The sequence below is a fragment of the Bombus affinis genome, chromosome 8 (assembly GCF_024516045.1).
Source record: "Bombus affinis isolate iyBomAffi1 chromosome 8, iyBomAffi1.2, whole genome shotgun sequence".
Lineage (NCBI taxonomy): Eukaryota > Metazoa > Arthropoda > Insecta > Hymenoptera > Apidae > Bombus > Bombus affinis.
In genome coordinates this window covers 11,146,546-11,164,438 of record NC_066351.1, presented here as the reverse complement: position 1 = coordinate 11,164,438, position 17,893 = coordinate 11,146,546, and the positions used below count along the sequence as shown (strand labels likewise).

The 17,893-nt window shown below is 46.6% G+C and overlaps 1 protein-coding gene across 3 annotated transcripts in view; it reads right to left on the bottom strand.

The window, feature by feature from the left end:
* Positions 1 to 570: 570 nt before the first annotated feature.
* LOC126919610 (uncharacterized) overlaps positions 571 to 17,893 on the bottom strand; it is a 222,799-nt gene continuing 205,476 nt past the window's right edge. For all 3 annotated transcript variants that reach the window (XM_050729040.1, XM_050729042.1, XM_050729043.1), the window contains one exon: positions 571 to 4,808. In XM_050729040.1, the coding sequence (XP_050584997.1) occupies positions 4,578 to 4,808 (231 nt within the window). In that variant the 3' untranslated portion in view covers positions 571 to 4,577. The remainder of the gene's footprint in view (positions 4,809 to 17,893) is intronic.

Genomic DNA, 17,893 nt, shown 5'->3' with positions numbered 1-17,893 from the left:
ATTTTCCCTAGATGTATCTAGGGAGGCGTCCGAGGGAGCTCGCTCGGTAAAGTAGCAAACTCGTTGGCGAAGATTCGAGCCGAATTTCATTCGATCAACGAAAAGAGAAAAAGATCAACAAAATAGCGTCTTTCATCGGCAAAAAAGTCTCGGATCGCTTCTCTGTCGCGGAGAAATCCCTGGAGCAATGGCAACGGAGCGCGATCGGGCCACTTTGAGTGTTTTCCGTGTCTCCACGTTCGAAAAAAGCATCGAAAAAACTGAAACTACGTGAAACCAGAGTAAAACCGCTTATTGGCTAGCCACTTCTAAGAGGCCTTGATATGTTCGATTGGAATCAACGTGTCTTTGCACGGATTGTTTTTCGTCGACCTAGGTATTACGAGGCGACGCGGTACGAGTTTTTGAAACGACGCTCGATCAATCTCGCGTTACGTTTTCTTTTTGGCTTGGCGTTCGTTCTGTAAATTATTGCCATCGCTTTCTTTTTCGCGAAGCTCTCGAAATGTTTCTTGATACTTCAAAACAACGGTGTCGCTTTTGTAATCGATTTCGTATGAGTCTTCGTACTTTTCTTTGAGTAAACGAAAAAAAAAAAAAAAAAAAAGACAGAACGAGTAACCTTTATATACGGATGTTTGAACGTCGAGTCTCGACAGTAAATCATGCCAAGTAGAATCAGACAGTCATACGAAGACTCACGAGCGTAACTTATTGGAAGAAACAACTTATTCCTCGCACCTTTACCTCTGCGATTAAACACCCGGCACACGAACTCGTTATTTTCACATCCGTTCATTTTCGTCGTACACCATTTCGATTATAGCGATAGGATTCTATCCTTGTTCGTTTCTACGAAGCACGGAAGTGTGCGTAACGACAAAAGTAAAATATCGAAAGCAAATAACGAACAAGATACACAGTTAGGCCACACGAACTCCTAGTTCTGCCGAACATACGCGAGACCATAATTTATGTACAGTTGTACCAAACGTAAATCGCATAGAAACTCGGGGACCATCGCAAACATGTGCGTGTTTGGTGCAGTTTCGACTCTCGTGCTACGGTAGAATCAACATAAATTTGTGCATCCGTTTCATTACATCTAAGAACATTGGAATCTTTCGTTATCGACGCGACAGGTACTTTACAAGCAGGCGTCCATCGTCGACATAGTCTTCCGTGCTTCGTGAAAGAGAATGCATATATATACACACACACACACACACACACACATACACGCGTACGTATACGCTCGATTCTCTGTTCTTGCAGTTCTTTCCAAACTGTTCGAATCTGTTTTATGGAATCGATCGTTCTACGTTCTCATAGGAGAGACAGTTCTTTTCTCTTGTTTGTTCGTTCTGTCGCGATAAAACGTATCAGCTGTACGTTGGCCCGACAGGGCTGAGATTTCCAACGCGAATTAACATATATACGCGTTACATTTATAATACGGTTTCTCCTACGTGCGTGTTATGTATAACGTGACATTTATACATTTCGCCTCGGCTATATAACCCGTCAACCCCAACCCACCCCCTGTTTTTGAGCGACGTGCCCGTGGATCGTAAACTTTATACATTATTGCTTTGCCGATAGCCACGTCACGTACATTCGATCCGGTTCACGTTCGTCCGTTTTCGTCGAAATTCTATCTACTAATTGCATCGACGCGTTCCGCCAACTGTTTCGTGACTTTTCTTTTAATTTTCGCAAAGATTCACAAGTCCAGCAGGAACGCGTTGATAGACAAAATTCGAAATAAATCGACGTACGTTCGCTAAGTTTAACCCAGCTGTCTTTCTCGGTTCTATATGGTTTCATTTCGATAGATATCATTAAAATATACATAGCTTTTGAAAATTTCATTTTACCTCAATTCGATGTAATATTCGTACCTTTTACGCATTCCACGCCTTTTAGAAATGAAATAATTCGAAGAAAGAAGAAGAAGAAGCGACGAGGACAGCGGGGTTAAAAATATTTCTATATCAATTTTGCTAATAGTATTGGTATTAGTATTAACTGGTATTTAAAAAGCAAAAAAAAAAAAAAAAAAAAAGAAAGATAATACCAGAAGTTTCAAACTAAAAGAAAAATATTCTGTTCGGTTTAAAACTACATAGGTATTTTGTCAGAATAAAGAGACGTCCTTTGTCTCGAACGAACACGAACCGGAATCTCCTTCGAACTCGTTCACGCTGCTTTTTACACGGTCTGGAGCGCGAACGCACGCACAATTAATTCTGCTAAATTGACGAATCTCTTGCATTCTCGGGTCGCCGTTTCTTTTCATCCTCGCTCCTAACACTCGTCGGCATCCCCTTCCGCTTCCCGCGTTTTATCCGTGATCGTGACTAACGTGCAGCACGTAGCTATTCGCGGAATACGTCAGACGCGAGGAACGCTCGTCTCGTTTAAACCCTCTTTTTTCCCGGCTCGAGACGCGGTTTCTGGTTTGCCACGCCGGAACTAAAGACCTCTTTTCTGGCCGTGATAATTTTCGTCTCCGAATTAACCTTTGCTTTCTCTCGTTTCGAAGGAAAATTAAATACATCACATTGAGGGGGAAAATTTTTCAGAGGCGACAGTTTACCGACGCAATCATCTTTCTATCGATCGAAAGGAGATTCTGCGACAAATATTGAAATCTCGTCGATGTTTCACGCGAGTACAATCGGAAATGTCAAAAATCGCCATTCGAGCGAAAGTTGGCCAGCGCCGAGATTATAATCGAGTCGACGAGCGGAACGAGGAATTTTACCGCTGAATAATTTCGGGTCGTGTATTTCTGCGTCGTTTGTAAACGTCACGCGTCCGGGAAGCTGTTTAGAAGTTTCCCCGGTTTGCCGCTTCTTTCTCTTCTCTCCGCTGACAAATCGACCGTTTTAAAGCGGCTGTCTCTCGCGCACGTACTCGCACATCTATGCAGATACCGTTCGCAAAACGGCCAAATTATCGCAAACTCGCAACGCTACATATAATACTCGACTCGCATCAGCTTTATCGTGTCACGACCTAAAACATAATTAAACAGGCCGGATTTGGCCTTTCTCGACTGTCTCATAAAACGAGCTACGGATTATCGCTATCTATGTTCAACCTAAAGCAGGTTACTGAAGAAAAAAAAAAAAGAAAAATGAAATTCTAGATAGCGATTATTACATCATGGTGATAATAAATCGATTGGCGCGAGAGATAGCCGTCGTTCGTATTCGATAATAATTCGAGCCATACGTTCGTACGTCCGCGTTGGTTTCTCCCTTCCTTTCCTCCGGTTCTATTACATCGTTTTGTTACAATTCTATTTAACAATCTACAAATTATCTACACACTCGAGCCTCTTGCGATATGCCTCAAAACGCCCGTTAGATTTAGCTCTGAACAACGTTAATAAACACCTAATGGTCCGATACAGGAGGAGCGTTCGCGTTTTCTGCTAGCTTATTTTAATTACACGGTAAATTAGCGCTCGTCATTTACAGACTCTACGATGCTTCCTTTATACACGCGTCGTCGTTGCACGCGATCGAGGACCTCGCGTTTTATCCCGTCAACTCGACTAGAAAACCTAATTAAAATAAGAGTTCTTTCTCGAGAGAAGTTATTCGACAAATTTGCTTCGTATTCATACGCGACGTTAACCGGAACGACTTTGAAAAATTCGCTACTAGGACGCCGCGCGCGGGATTATGCTGATGAAAAAAAATGTAAAAAGCTGGGATGGAACCGCGAGCCGACGTCGAAAGTCAAAGAGAAATCGGGCAAAACTATCTCCGATACGTTTCTACTTCGAACTGGGCCACGTTTATCGAGGCGACTCTTTCGGACGCAGTTACGGCTTGTAGCACGGGGGAAAATGTGGCGCGCGATTCTAATGACCGAGATCGGTTCGGGATCTGGCTTGCAATATCGTCGCTGATCCAGCAGCGAGAGAGAAAGGGGCCATGTGTTTCGATCCACGCCCATTCTCTGCACATGGGATCCCCTTTATTATTGACCACGTAGCGAGTGGGCTGTGTCGTTGCCGTCATGCGATGCTGTACTCCGTGTAGCAATAAAAATCTTGGCTTCGCGCCGCGTGCGTCTCGCGAGAGATCATCGAACCTACTTACGAGAAACGACGTTGCGACGAAACCGACGGATTGCTGTTCGGAGTAAACGATTCCGATCGGCGGCCGAGATAGAGGCAGAGGTTGCGAAGTAGCCAGGAAGTTCAGCGAGATAAAGGAATGAAAAATTAAATGGAAGGTTGGTCGGGAGGAACGTAACCGCGAAAAAGAAAGAAAGAGCGGATAGGAAGCGAAATGAAACCTAAATTGCGAATGAGAATGACGGAACACGATCCTCGATCGTGGCATCGATCCATAATTCTCTACTCGTTTGATCCACGAGGCACGAAGATTAGAGCCCCGTTTGATAAACTGCGACTTCGACGTTCGTTGATGATGCAACAGCCGCGAAGGCTGTCGCGCGCGATTCTCGCTGGCTTTTTGGAGACGTTCGTGCAGCTTTTTCTAGGCGTTCGAGAAATTTCAGTAGTCTCGATAGGAAATGGGTGTGGGTCGTTGGTGTCACGAGGCGACCAGGCACGTCGACGTCGATCGAAACAGGCTGAGCAGTAGGAGGATCGCGACCAACAGGAAGCTCGACGACCTCGACAAACCTCCGACCTCGTTGCTGTACGGCAACTTGACCTCGACCTCGGCCATCTTGAAGATCGACAGTAGCGGGTGTGTATGGACCTCGTGATGTTTGTTGTTGATCTTGTCGCTGAGATCCTGCAGCATCGAGGCGCATTCCTCCTGCGAAACGTCAAGAATTTGTTAGCAAGATTATTCGTGCAGCTATTGCGAAACAAGGATGAAAGCACGGCTGGGTCTCGAATTAGTATGCGACTATATTAAAGCAAGAAGATGGAAAACTAGCTTTCGTGACATCGATGCCACGTAATTTACCTACTCCCAAAGGTATACTGATATTTCTATGGAAGGGACAGATTAAATATTGAAATTCGGTCGAGCTACAGAATTAAAAGTAGATACGTGTACGTTCTAATACGTCTAGGCTGTCGATAATCGATCAATCTGGATTGTACAAATACATGGAAAAGTATATGGTGACAGGGTTTACATCGATGTAATTATAATTTATGGCTGTTGTAATAATTTAACATAAATTACTTAAATTACGAGCGACGCGCTGAACGACCCAGTTATCGTAATGATTTAATTAAGCAGAATGATAACACATCGGGTTGGGAAAGCAGGATTTCTCTTGTAATCAGAAATTAAATCACGCCGCGTAATATCACTGGGGCCTGAAAATTTTGCCGTCTTTTGTCCCGCTCCGTTCCTATTGTACTCGCGCAGGCCAACGTCGTTCGCTGCGCGGCTATTTCAGATAACAAGTGCTAATTTTTCCGTCGGTGCGCTTAAGCCGCGCCACGGCCTCCGCCAGGGAAATTATGCTAAATTAACAATAACAAGATCCCTTTGTCCGCGGCCTCGCGAACCGCTCCCTCGCGCTTATAAAACACTGGGCTCGCACTTTATTACCTCGAACAAACTAGTTTCCCAACCTTACCGTCGCCATTCTCATCCGCGTTAACGATCCCCCGCGCTTCTTTTCTCCGACTGTCGCTGACATTTCCGAGAAACGAAGAATTTTCCATGGACAAGTATCGAAAAGTATTTCGGTTACCACTGAGAAGCTTCACGCACGAGCGAGAAAGATAAACGTACGCGACAAAGTCGCGAAGTTTGTCGTAAACTAATCGACGACGTATTACGCTTACCAAAAGTTAAATTTAGAACTTCGTAAAGTCGTACATTAAGCGAAACAACCCTCCTCGCCACTCGAGTTCTTATTGTCCGTCAGCTCTATTCCCTCGCCGGTAATCAAAATTATTCCTGACCTAATTTACCCCCCGGTATAAACATCCCAACGAAATAAAAGCGGGTGAAAGATTAACGCAAAAAGAGGGGAGGATCTGCGGCGAAAGGGAGTACCTTTAACGCGATTTTAATTCGCTCCGACTTCGTAAGCCGGCGAATAATTAAGTCAGTTTCAAGGTCACGGTCGCATTAACTCAAAAGGGCGTGTTTCATGCGCTTGCGAGCACGCCTATAAAGTTTTTCCATCCCCCCGGGGTAGAGAAAACGGTCCCCCTAAACGTTTTCTTCGGGCATCCCCCGATATCGACTTAACGACGCCGAATGTAACTCGTCCTGCCGTGCCGCCAGCTTCTCCGTGCGCATCGATTTCCATTTTCATCCCTCGTATCATTTTCTCTCTTTCCCCTTCCTACTTCTACCTGTCTCTCTCTCTCTCTCTCTCTCTCTCTCTCTTTCCCACCCTTTCAACGTTTCGTCGTTTTTCCTTCTGACGCTTCTCCTCTTCGGGCTTCTTGTTCCTCGTCCCCGGAATTACCCTCGGCTCGTTGAATCTTTAATTTCCGGCAGAGGCGAGACCGAGGCCAGAGCAATTTTTGGCGATATTTTCCGAGGACCAGGCTGCGCGCTACCGTACGACGCTGTGCGCCACGTGGCTCGACCAGGCCAGCGACGAACGCGTCGCGACGCTCACGACGTCACCGCCGGATCCCTGGTCGTTCTGCCACGGCAGAAAGGTTCGTTCGTTCGTTCGTTCGTTCGTTTCGCCGAAGCATCGACGTCGGATTTTCAATGAAATTAAATTCCACCCGAAAGGAGGGAGCCAACCAACCGCCAACCCCTTTGCACTCTTCCATTCGACTCTTCTCCGTGCACCCTTCCGAATAACTTTTCGCAAGCAGGCAGAGGCTCTCCAGTTCTTTAAATTATCGATGCACCGAGAATTCCCGTTCCGCACTCAGCCATCCACGCGATCCAAATCGATTCGTTCTGCTGTCTGTCTTGATGTACTTCGTTCTACCGGACGTTATTTCCTCTTTTCCATCTTCCTCTCTCCTTCTTCTTCCTCCTCTATAGATACAATGTCTTTTCTTTTCTCCGCTGCTACCCTTCTCCACCGTATTTTTTTCGATACGCGCGTATCGCTCGATATCAGCGTACGACTATCGTATTATCCGAAGGGAAAAATTCGATATCTGCGCTGTCTGAACGTGTCTCCGGTCGAAACGTCACCGTGTGTAGGAAAACGAGGAATAGATAACGGAACGACCCTCCTTGGGGAAGAAAATTTCGGCAATCGTCGGCTTTTTCGCTTGGCATCGGACGAGAGAGCGCAACTTGTTTCCAAGATAATAATTCGAAAGCTCGATTAGAATCGCTCGTTTCCTTTCATCGGTGGAGAACCGAGAAAAATCGTCCGACCTTGTTCGATTCCCGGTGTAATTGAATAGACCATCGCTGGAGAAATACTGATCTATACGCGACCGGGTCGAGGCACTGGGCGGTAACTCGTTTTACACATTGGCCAACGCTAATTGTAGCGTGTTGCGGCTTAATTATCGAATATGCGATCCAACCGCGAATTTCGTCGCTCCTCTCTTCTCCTACTCTTCCCCCCAATACCTTCCCGTCCTCTTTATTGACCAAAAAGTGTATCGCAATAATTAACTCGATTGCCTCTCCGGCGTCAGCGCAGACCGCCAACCCGGAATATTTTCAATTATAACGTCCAATAATAACTATAAATAAATCACAAAGCGATAATTAACTCGGAGAATTCTGCAAACCGAGTATATTCTCTAGAGCTGATAAAATATTCTTTTCAAGAGCATTCGAAACACAAAGTTGTCAAGCTTCGTCGAAAAAAAAAGACAAAAAAGAAAAGAAATAGAAAGAAAGAAACACGTAGAAAAGCTGCTCGCTCTCAAAATGTTAGTTTCGAGAATGACAGGATTTCTCCGAGTATCGTTAAGGTACGATATCTAATTAGCAAAAGGCGTCCGTACTCCGAATTCGCCTTGCGTCTATTCCACTGTAGTACGGAACGAGAAGAGGAAGTCGCGTTTTCGAGGCTCGTTTCGCAACGAATTCGAGGCAAGAAGGAGAGAAGGAGAAAGAGAAAGGGGGACGTTTTCATAGAATAATAATCAGCCGGCGCTTGAAACAATGACACGCTGCGAGTGGCTGATTAAATTGATCCGCAAGCAACGTTCTTGTGCTAAGTTTCACGCAGAATGCGCAAGGATGAGCCGGGAGGACATCTGTCTCACACCGGCCAGGAATCGTTCGTTCCGCTTTCGTCGGGTAAATAGCATTCTCGATTCGGTGTCGGCTAATGATGTTCCTCGGGTGTGAGCTACCCCTCGGTTCGCAGGAATTTCCGTGGGAACGATGCCAATCAAAGCATAGAATCGAGAGACTGGCGCGGCGTTATTCACGGCCGAGTGTCGTTTAGAATTTATTCGCGAAACGGCGAGCGAGCGTGGGTGTTGGTGAACGAGAACAGACTTGGAGAAGATTTATGAAGTCGAAGACAGAGGATAAATGACACGTAAGATAACAAAAACTAGCGAAGGCAGGTAACAAGAATTAAAAAGAAGTCTGGCAAAGTATGATAGAAGAGAAGGGAAAAAATGTTGCAGGGATGGCAGGCCAGCAGAAACACTGACAAAGAACAACGAACTAAAAGAAATTACAAAAGGAGAAGAAACTCTGAGCGAACGAAAAATCTGATAGAAACCAGCGAAGAATCTAGACCAGTGGCCATTGTCCAGACCGAAAGACATCGGACAATGAGTTGGAAGTTTACGAAGATCAAAAAAGGAAGAAAAAAAGGACGAAATGAAAATAGAACGAAGGAAACAAAATAAATCTTTCATTACGAGTATCTGTCCTAGTCCTGGGCAACGCGACGCCAGGAGCAAATGTCAAAAATACAAAGGTCCGACGAGGTATCGTCTGCGACGTGTGACCTGGATCTCGAATTATCATCTTACGAGTGCAATCGGACATCGAAACTCGATTCATCGTGAAAAATTGTCAACGCCCTGAATATCGTGAATCGTAATTTCATTTTCCGCAAGAGGAAACGTATTGTCGCTGAATTGTGTATGTGAAAAAATGATTAGGTTAGTGGAAGGTACAATTTTGGAATCTTTCTTTATCAGCGTCAAGAGGCGATAAGGTTTCAAGGAGTGTTAAATTCTTTGCTGCTAATCGAGGCTGGATTGTTCCGTGGTGGGTAAATAAAGATAACTGCTTGCACTGTTGGGGATTAAAGGCAGCTCCGTTGGAACGATCGATAAAGAAACACGATGGCGCGGCTGGTGATGCTTGTCGCTGAACAGGTGGAAGATGGAAGCGCATCCAGTGGAATCCCCGCGGTCCTGTTCTCTATAGACAGCCAGAAGGGTGCTTCCATTTATACTCGTGACACGGTGAATTCCTTATTAATGATCGGCTAATTGAGTTTCTTGACAGAATAACATGGCTCTTCCCTCGCGGTGCTTTTTAGTGACAGCCGAATAAGAAGAGGGGGAAGACGGGCTATAAAAACAGCTAGAAGCGAGAGGGCAGAAGTCTCATGAAAGATGTGGAATTAAAATAGCGAAAGGAAAGAAGGAAGAAAGAAAAAATAGAATGTTAAATAGAAAGTTCATGAAGTTGGAAAAATGAGACTCCGGTTAAGATGCAAACAGGAGAGAAACACATAAATACAGAGAAAATAAAGAAAGATAGAGTACGGAGTGAAAAGAGGAAGAAGAATGGCAAGAAGGAGGAGAAGTTGGAATAAAAACATGAAAAAAAATAAAGATTAAGTAAGCCAACGAGTTGTAAAATGTAAATGCATGGTGCGACATCAGTGGCAAGCTATAATACATAATGACAGATGAGAAGAGAGTGAAGAGAAACGACGTCTAGGTGAATAGGGAGTCGGCAAGGCTGACATAATGAAGAACAGGCAGGGATCCATCTTGCAATTACGATTCCCACTGGCCCTTCCATCTCTGCCGACAGAGAGAAAGCCCTTTCATCGAAGCAAATGCATTTGATATCAGGAACGATTGTTCTCGCGGATTGCCCACCTCTATTCGCTCTACCCAAGATGATCCTTATACACCCCGTTCGCGCCACCTAAACGACGGTGTCAATTTATAATGGCGATATAATAGGATTTGACACGTGGTCTGGAAACCCAGGATCAACGGATGATGACGCTAATTATCAGGCGTCTCTCTCACAAATGAAATAGAATACCGGCAAACCAACAACCTGATTTCGTAATTGAATTAAACGGAGCAACTACACTTTCAGCGCCGCTATCAGACAGTTTTTAAAAGGATATTTCTGCTTTGAGAGGGAATACGACGAAACGGCGACGTATACGGAACAATAAGGTTTTGCGGATAAAGCAAAAAAGGGAAGAAAAAAGGAAAGAGGGGAAAAAGAGGAGAAATTCCGGCATGCAAGATGTTGGTGCGCCTTCACGTGTTCGCTTAATCAATAACGACGTCGAGTCTGCTCGACGTTAATCGTTAAAATGGAAGGAAAAAAAGAGGAGAACAAGAAGCAAAGCGCGGGGGGGATGAACGAGGAGAAAGAACCAACTCGGCTCGGATAAAGGGGGGTAGTGGAAAAATAAAAATCAGCCAGCCGGTCTGTCGAGGGGCGAAAGTCAAGGAATAACGACATGCAACGCATGCCGGCTGTATAAAACGTAAAGGGTTGCCGTCGTGGAAAACAGCTCTGTCACGCAATGCAAATGAGCCTTCGAGTCGCGCGACAACCAACTCCTGCTACTCTCCAGACCGGCGTCTCTTTCTCGCGATATTTTTGCCCATATTTTTGTTCCGTCCCTCCGTGGTCCGAATTTATTACACTCCGGAAGGGACGTCCCTTCGTCCGAGACGAGAACCGACTCGATTCTCCCGCAAATTCTTCCCATATGCGAGTTGAACCGCGAGTGTTGTTGCTTTAGAATTCGTAGCTTCGGGAATTTTCGAAGATTCCATAGATCTGCAATTCTACGTTCCAAAATGTCCAAGGATTACGAGGATGAATACGAGGTCAGGCGTCTTAAATTTCATCGTCTGAAGATTCCGGAGCTGTACGATCGCTGAAGACGCGAATTTCCAAAATCTCAGAAACGGCCGTGACTCTCGACGACCTGTACATCGCCTCGATACTCTAGAAATTCGAAATTTCTATCGAAGCCGGAATCGTCGCGATCTTAGAGGCCTCGGAAAATCTTTCTCCGCTGTGGATTCTCGGAGCAAAAATTCCATTCAACCCTGTGGCTTCTCTAGAAATCGTTCGAGAACGTTCGTGCGAAACGACAGGCTCGTTTGCATAATCATGCACGAATCTTTCAAAAATCCGCCGCTGCTGATGAGATAAAGCGGAACGTGCTCCAAGTACGTGCGAATACAGGAAACGCGTGAGAACGGCTTTTTTTTGCCGGACACGACGGAAGAATCGTAGTTAGCCGAGTACGAAGCACAGTCGACCCGGTGCGAATGAATTAGCCGCGAAATCGGGATCAAACACGCGTCCGGTTGTTTCTCTTTAAACAGCCTTCTGCTGGAATAAGCAAGTTGCGTGTTAAAGGGGTTTTCTACGGCTGCGTTTCGCGTGTTCCGCTACGTTCTTTCTTAAAGCCTGGAAAGCTCTCGAGGCGTCGCCGAGCCGTTTCGCTGTTTTAAAAATGAAAGACCGCCTCTTTTCCGCTGTCCGCCTTGTTTCCTCGGCGGCGCCGCGGCGGCCGGCTACTAAATCTTCGTGTCACACGCTTTGAACGAAACTAGAGGTCGCGGGACTAAAGATCGTTCGACCAGGTTCAACGTCGATTTTATATTTTTGCCGGAATAACGCGATTCAAATTCGCGACCAAGCACTCGGCGTCGATTAAAATTAATGAGTCGGTCATCCATGCGAGACGAGGCTGGCTCGCCTTGCCAAGCAACCTCGGTGTTAAGGAAACGTTAAAGGAAAAACATCTTGTTTCGCATGGTCGAGTCTCTCTCGCTCTTAAACCCTAAAGATATCGTGTGTACGGAAGCACAGCCGTGCACGCCTTTGGACTGTTTTAAAAATGAAAGGGCCCTTTCTCTCGAGCCCGCTTCTTTCAAGAATCGCTCGTAGCTTCGCCGTGTTTCCTCGTGAAACTGTGTCGAGATACAGCCCTCCCTCGGTGCAACTCTTTAACCTCAGCTCTTAACGATTTCTCGCACGAAACCGTTCCCGCGATCGCGATTAACCAATATTCGCCGGCCGGGCACGCGCGGTCACCCTTTCCGTGGAAATAAGCACCCGCGATAGCCACATCGCACGAGAAACTTTCCAAAGTTTAGATTAGAAAGTAAAAAAAGAAACTTCCATCGTGTGTCTCGTGTCCTGACGACCAGACTATCGAAATCGACCCCAGAAGATTTCAAATTTCCAAGTCAGACGACATTCCCGAGACTCGACGAATTTGCAATTCGTCTTTGTTTCGCGAGTAGCTTGGAAATTTGGGCACGCCGCATCGTTCACCGCTTTCATTTTAATTCTAACGTTCGCCGAGAGCGAGATCCACTCGCGTGTGCGAAACAGAAACGCTAAAATAAAGAACACGGTCGTCTATCGTCGCCGGATCGTCACGTCGAGGACGATCGTCGGAAACGATCGTCCTGGGACGTGCGCCGAGTATCGAAAGGATCCACGTAGGGATATACGCGTGTCAGAAGACAGAAAGAAAGAGGTGAGGAGGCAGAGTCGTTCGCTCTAGCTTCGTCAAATTGGCAAACGTCGCGGGAACGACGTACACGAGACGGTGTCGTAAATTTTCGTGTGCAATTTTGCCGTAGCGGAGTTGGAGCCACCGCCGAGGACCTGGGTGTGGCTGACACCACTTGAAGTATTTTTCGGCTCGCGACAAGCACGCACTTTGCTCGGATTTCTGGCTAGCACGATGTTACCAGAATTACCGAATTCGGCACGGACAACGAAATGAGTGTAGTTTGGAACGACGACGATACCGTTCGACGATAAGATTCCATCGGTTCGAAATTTGTTGATTTCAGAGAATGGAAACGAACTCGTTGGCGGAGAATCTTGCGGTACAGCGAGGAGAACTTTCGAAGAACGTTAAGAACGAAAGAGGAAGAAAAAGCTGGAGAAAGGTTTCTGATTACGTGTTACCGAAACGTAACATGGTACGGTAACATCCGGTTGACCCTCTGTTGGTCGGTTTATTCTACCACCGCACAGCGAGCAAGAAACAAATTTAACGATCCGCAACAGGCCACTGCGGCGTTAGTTCTCCGCGCCAAACGTACGCGAACCCACCCGTACAGCTTTAAAAGCGCTCCTCTGGCCAATTAGTCGAGCAAATCGAGCCACGATCCAACCGTCCGATTCGGTAATTCTCGCCACTGGGTCGCCGGTATATTCCGGCACTCTGACCATTCTTACGACAACGACGATGCTCTTGTAAAAATCACCTCTTGGAAAAATTCCAACGCGACTATCGTTCGGAACTGTGCCACGGAATCTATTACGGAGTGCGAATGAAATTTTCAGTTGCTGTGACGGTCTACGGGAATAACGAGCAGCGTAACAGAGCGGAGCAGAGCAGAGGAGAAATAGATGGCGGAGGAATAGAGCGGAAGAACAAGGAGAAAGGGTTGAAAAACGCTAGAACACGGTCGAGAGCTCGTTTGCTCTGGCGGGGCTGGCTTTCTTCTTTCGAAAAGTCCGCCCTTCCTTTCGCCGCGGGCAAAATTAATCGGAGGTAGCTCGATTCGTCTGTCGGTAGCTCAAAGGCGCGTAGGCGGTGCGAATCATTTCTCGCGGGGCTACCGGTACACGCCAACGTCCCTCGGGAGAATGCATTCCCCTCGTTACTCGCGTACACCTATCGCCCTTCTTTCTTTTCCCGCGTTTTTTCCTCGCCGCAAAGTTGGCGCGCGCGTCGAAACGCGACTGCCTCCAGCGGATAAATTAGCCTCTCCTTTGACACCGATCCGGACATGGAATAAATCGTCAGTGAGTTTCGTCGTTGATAGATGGCGCGTTTGTTTCAAAGGATGGGGACGATTTGATCTGCGGATCGTCACGGTTCGGGATATCTGGAATTTGTTAATGAAATCGAGTCACTGGCTCAGGAGCGTATTTCGTTTCTCAAGGACGAAAGCAAAGAATTATTCGAGAATTTCGACCTGGATTCCGATTCAGAAATTCCATCCTGCCACTCGTACCGATCCCGAACCCGTCTCCTACCCGGAGAATAATCGAAACGCGTCGAACAAACGTACGACCCACTTGGTGAAACGCTGCTCTCTGTGCGTGTACCTCGTCCTACGTCGATGTACGGTAGACGTTTCCTTGACATTTTCAAGGCACCCCACCTTACCCGGCCAGGACAACAGACGTCTCCGCAAGGGAGAGCTCAGGAATCGACGGGGGTCGAGGAGAATCGGTGCTTTGTCGCTTCGATGACGTTCGTCGCCATTCGTGATTGTCGATCGAGCACGAAGCAGATGGAACTCGAAATGGCGGCGTTCCCGCGATATCGCCGTCTTCATTCAGATAAGGTCTCAATACCTTAATAGGTCGGCCTATCGAAGCCAACCACCTAACATCCTCCGCCATGTCCCGCCGTCGTATTGTCCGACTGCCGTTGCTTCACGATGAACATCCACCGTTTCGATATCTATTCCCGCGTACGCCGCCCTTTGTCGTCGAATTCCAGACGGAAAATTAAGATCGAACGAGCCTTCGTTTAATAATACAAAAGTTCCAGGCACGAGGTAGTTTCGGCGCGGTTAAATTTTATTCTTCGGCAAAATTGCGCCAGCGCAAGATTCATCGGCCAGATTTATACTTATCGTACTTCCCTTAATCTTTAGGCCGAGTTTTAATGAAACGTTATTATGGGGGAATGATATTCCCGGCGGCGACAACTCGCGGGCCACGTCGGATGAATTTAACTTGTCCGCGGAGGTAACTTCGCGCCGGGCTAACTTTAAATTCTTTATAAAAACCCTTCCCTTAGAAATAGAAGCCTCTTTCTTCTGCGCACAGTGAATTCATTCGTTTCCACTAATATTAGAATCGTTATCTGACGAGACAGAATAGTCGGTTGGCTACCGTTGTTCCACGTAAACTCTCAAACAACTCGATCTCGCTAAACAAAAATCGAGCAACCTTCTCTCTCTCTTTCTTTCTTTCTCGTTCTATCCAGCATTAGTTCTATTATTCTACGAAGAGACGCGAAGTACTTCGATAGTCAGAGATGTAACGCGTGACAGTTCCAGGTTTTTTCTGTCGGAGCACGCCGACTTAATGGAGCGGCAAAGCGCTTTATCTCTGAATTTAAGAGAAGAATGAGCGGAGACGGTGGCGACCGTTCGAGCTTGGAAAAGAAAATAGAAAGGGGCGTACGGTCTGCGTCATCGTCGTTGTGCCCGCCTCAACCCCCGATAATTCAGGGTCGTGGATACGGCGAACGGTATTTGCCTATAATTCGACGCTCTGCTTAACAATGCGAATCGGTTCCCGTTCGATTCATCGATCCTTTCCTTTCTAAATGTTAAATGGAACGAGACGCGGGCTCGACGATGCGAGAATTCAGCGCGGCAACGGGAGACCACGTTTCCGGCTGTGCCGCCGCCACTCACAGATTCCTTTTAGTCCTCCGCCCCCCCTCCCTCCACCACCCTATGAAACTTTCGTTCGAGGTTGAATTAAAAATTTTCGACGACCATACCATCCTTCGCAGATTTTATTCCGAACCGATTAGCAGTCGTCTATGAATCGAATTCTGCTGGAATATAGGCCAGAATAAAAGAGAAGAGATCAGCAAGAAGCAACCCACAGCTCTTGGCTTTTCAGATCAAAAGTAACTTCATGGAGAACCGAAAGACGTATTGGGTCTAAAGTGTCGTATGTCTTGTTAATTGTCTCGAATCTACGATCCCGACGCCCGCCAAATATTCCAAATCGTACGAGTCCGATATTTCGAAGCTCACGTTTCTCCAGACATGTCTGACGGAGAACATTTCAGATTTTACTATCACAGACCGGCGAAGATAGTCAAACATTTACAACCCAAGAGAGTTCTCTGTTCGCAACTCGAAGCTACGCGTTCCTCGACGAGTATCATCGAGAAAAAATCACGAGTTTCACGAATATCAAACTCTCAGCAACCCGAGGTACGAGTAAACGTTGTACTTCGAGCTCAAACAGACGTCTCCAGACTCGGTGTATCTAAATGAATTGATCCTTGAGCGCCTAAAATACCGTTTGTGGTATCTGTTACCCTGAAGCCGGTCTCTGTGTCCGATAGAGTCGCTTGCAGCGATCCGCCGCCGGATAAATCCTCGTTCCGGCTGCTCGTCGTTGATTCTCGTTCAGCGACGTCACTGTTGTCGGGCAAAGTTTATTGGAACGTGCTTAATTAACTTTCCAGCGGTGACTTGGCCGGTTAGCGTCGACATCGCGTTGTCGCGATTATCTCTAAGTCGGCGAGGAACAGCTGGAAATTCTGCACTTGAAAATTCCTATAGTTTCGTTGAAGGTAACGCGTACGAACTGATCGATCTACCGAACGAGCTTCGATCTTATCGTTGGTTAAATGTACTATCCTGTGCGTTTTATTTCGCCCGTGTCGTCGTTTTCTCCTTCGTTGGAAGAGCTTAGAACTACTAAATCTCTAGCCTGGAACTGAGACTTTTTGAAAAAAGTATTCCGTGCGCTGAAAGTATCGGGACATCTTAAGATTGGAAGACCGTGATCTTTATCGTACAATTTCAGCAGAAATATCGCGCAAGGCATCGAATCCTTGGTTCACGACCTGTATCGTCTTCATTTTCAAGGGGAAATAGAAAAAGACGAGAGAAAAAGGCAGAGCGAAGGAAGAACGGAGCAGCCTCTTAAACGGCGCATGGAAATTCAATGAAAAGTCACGAGAGAAGCCGAGATCGATACTTGGACGCGGGAGTACGGGGTGACCGTGGGTCGAGGAGGCATAGGTGCCTCTGTTGGCCGTCTGCCAATGCTTGCCTATCTATGTGGAACACCTGTGCTTGCCCGACGTTGCTCGATATTTCGAACGACCAACAAAAAGCGCGCGACTACCTCGCCCTTCCGTCCACACAGCTAATTTCGCAAATGAATTCGACGACGGCACCGGCACCACTCTACATCTTCTATATTACGATTGTACATTACGCAAAACGAAAGCATCGAATCAGTTCCTGTTTTTATTCGCATCCTGTTCGCCGCGATTTTCCATCGAACTCGTCGAACAAACTCGAGATTTTCAGCGACACTCGTAAAAGGTAAGGCGAAGATCGACGACGCTCCGTGTATCGTCAAAGTTTTACGATATCGTTCGTCAAAGGAAGAATGCACGTTTGTTCAGAGCGATGCTACTTTACGCACGTAATCCTCCGAGACGTAGTCTATCTAAGCTAGAGGATGAAATTCGGCGAACTCGGTAACCAAATTGAAACAAAAAGCCGCGGCTGACTATCAGCGAGCTTGAGATCACGAATCGCAAGCTCGGAATTTCAAGAAATTTAAATCCATTGATCCCGAGATTCGAGATTCCACGTAGTCTAATCTAAAGAAACCCCACGCTACCTAACAAACCCCTCTCACAATTTCTCAACGTGGTCCCCAATAACCAGCATCGTGGAACGTTCGCCAGTGACGAGGGAACTTTCTATCTCGGCAACTGGCCCGCTTCGAACCGATTAAATTATTTTCTTCTTCTTTTAGATGATCGAACAAGAAGCGGATTGGAAAGGGAGTGGGGAGCAGTTGTACCGCGAACATACAGTGTTCGATCAGTGATAACGGTCATCCGGAGGCCAATAAGTCCATTCAATTCTCTAAACTCGCTCTTCTCTCTGCATCATTCCTCTTCAATTTCCCCTTCCACCCCTATGCTCCGTCGCGTTCCTCGTTCATTTATCTATATATCTATCTGTAGGTCGTGCCATTCAGCCGTC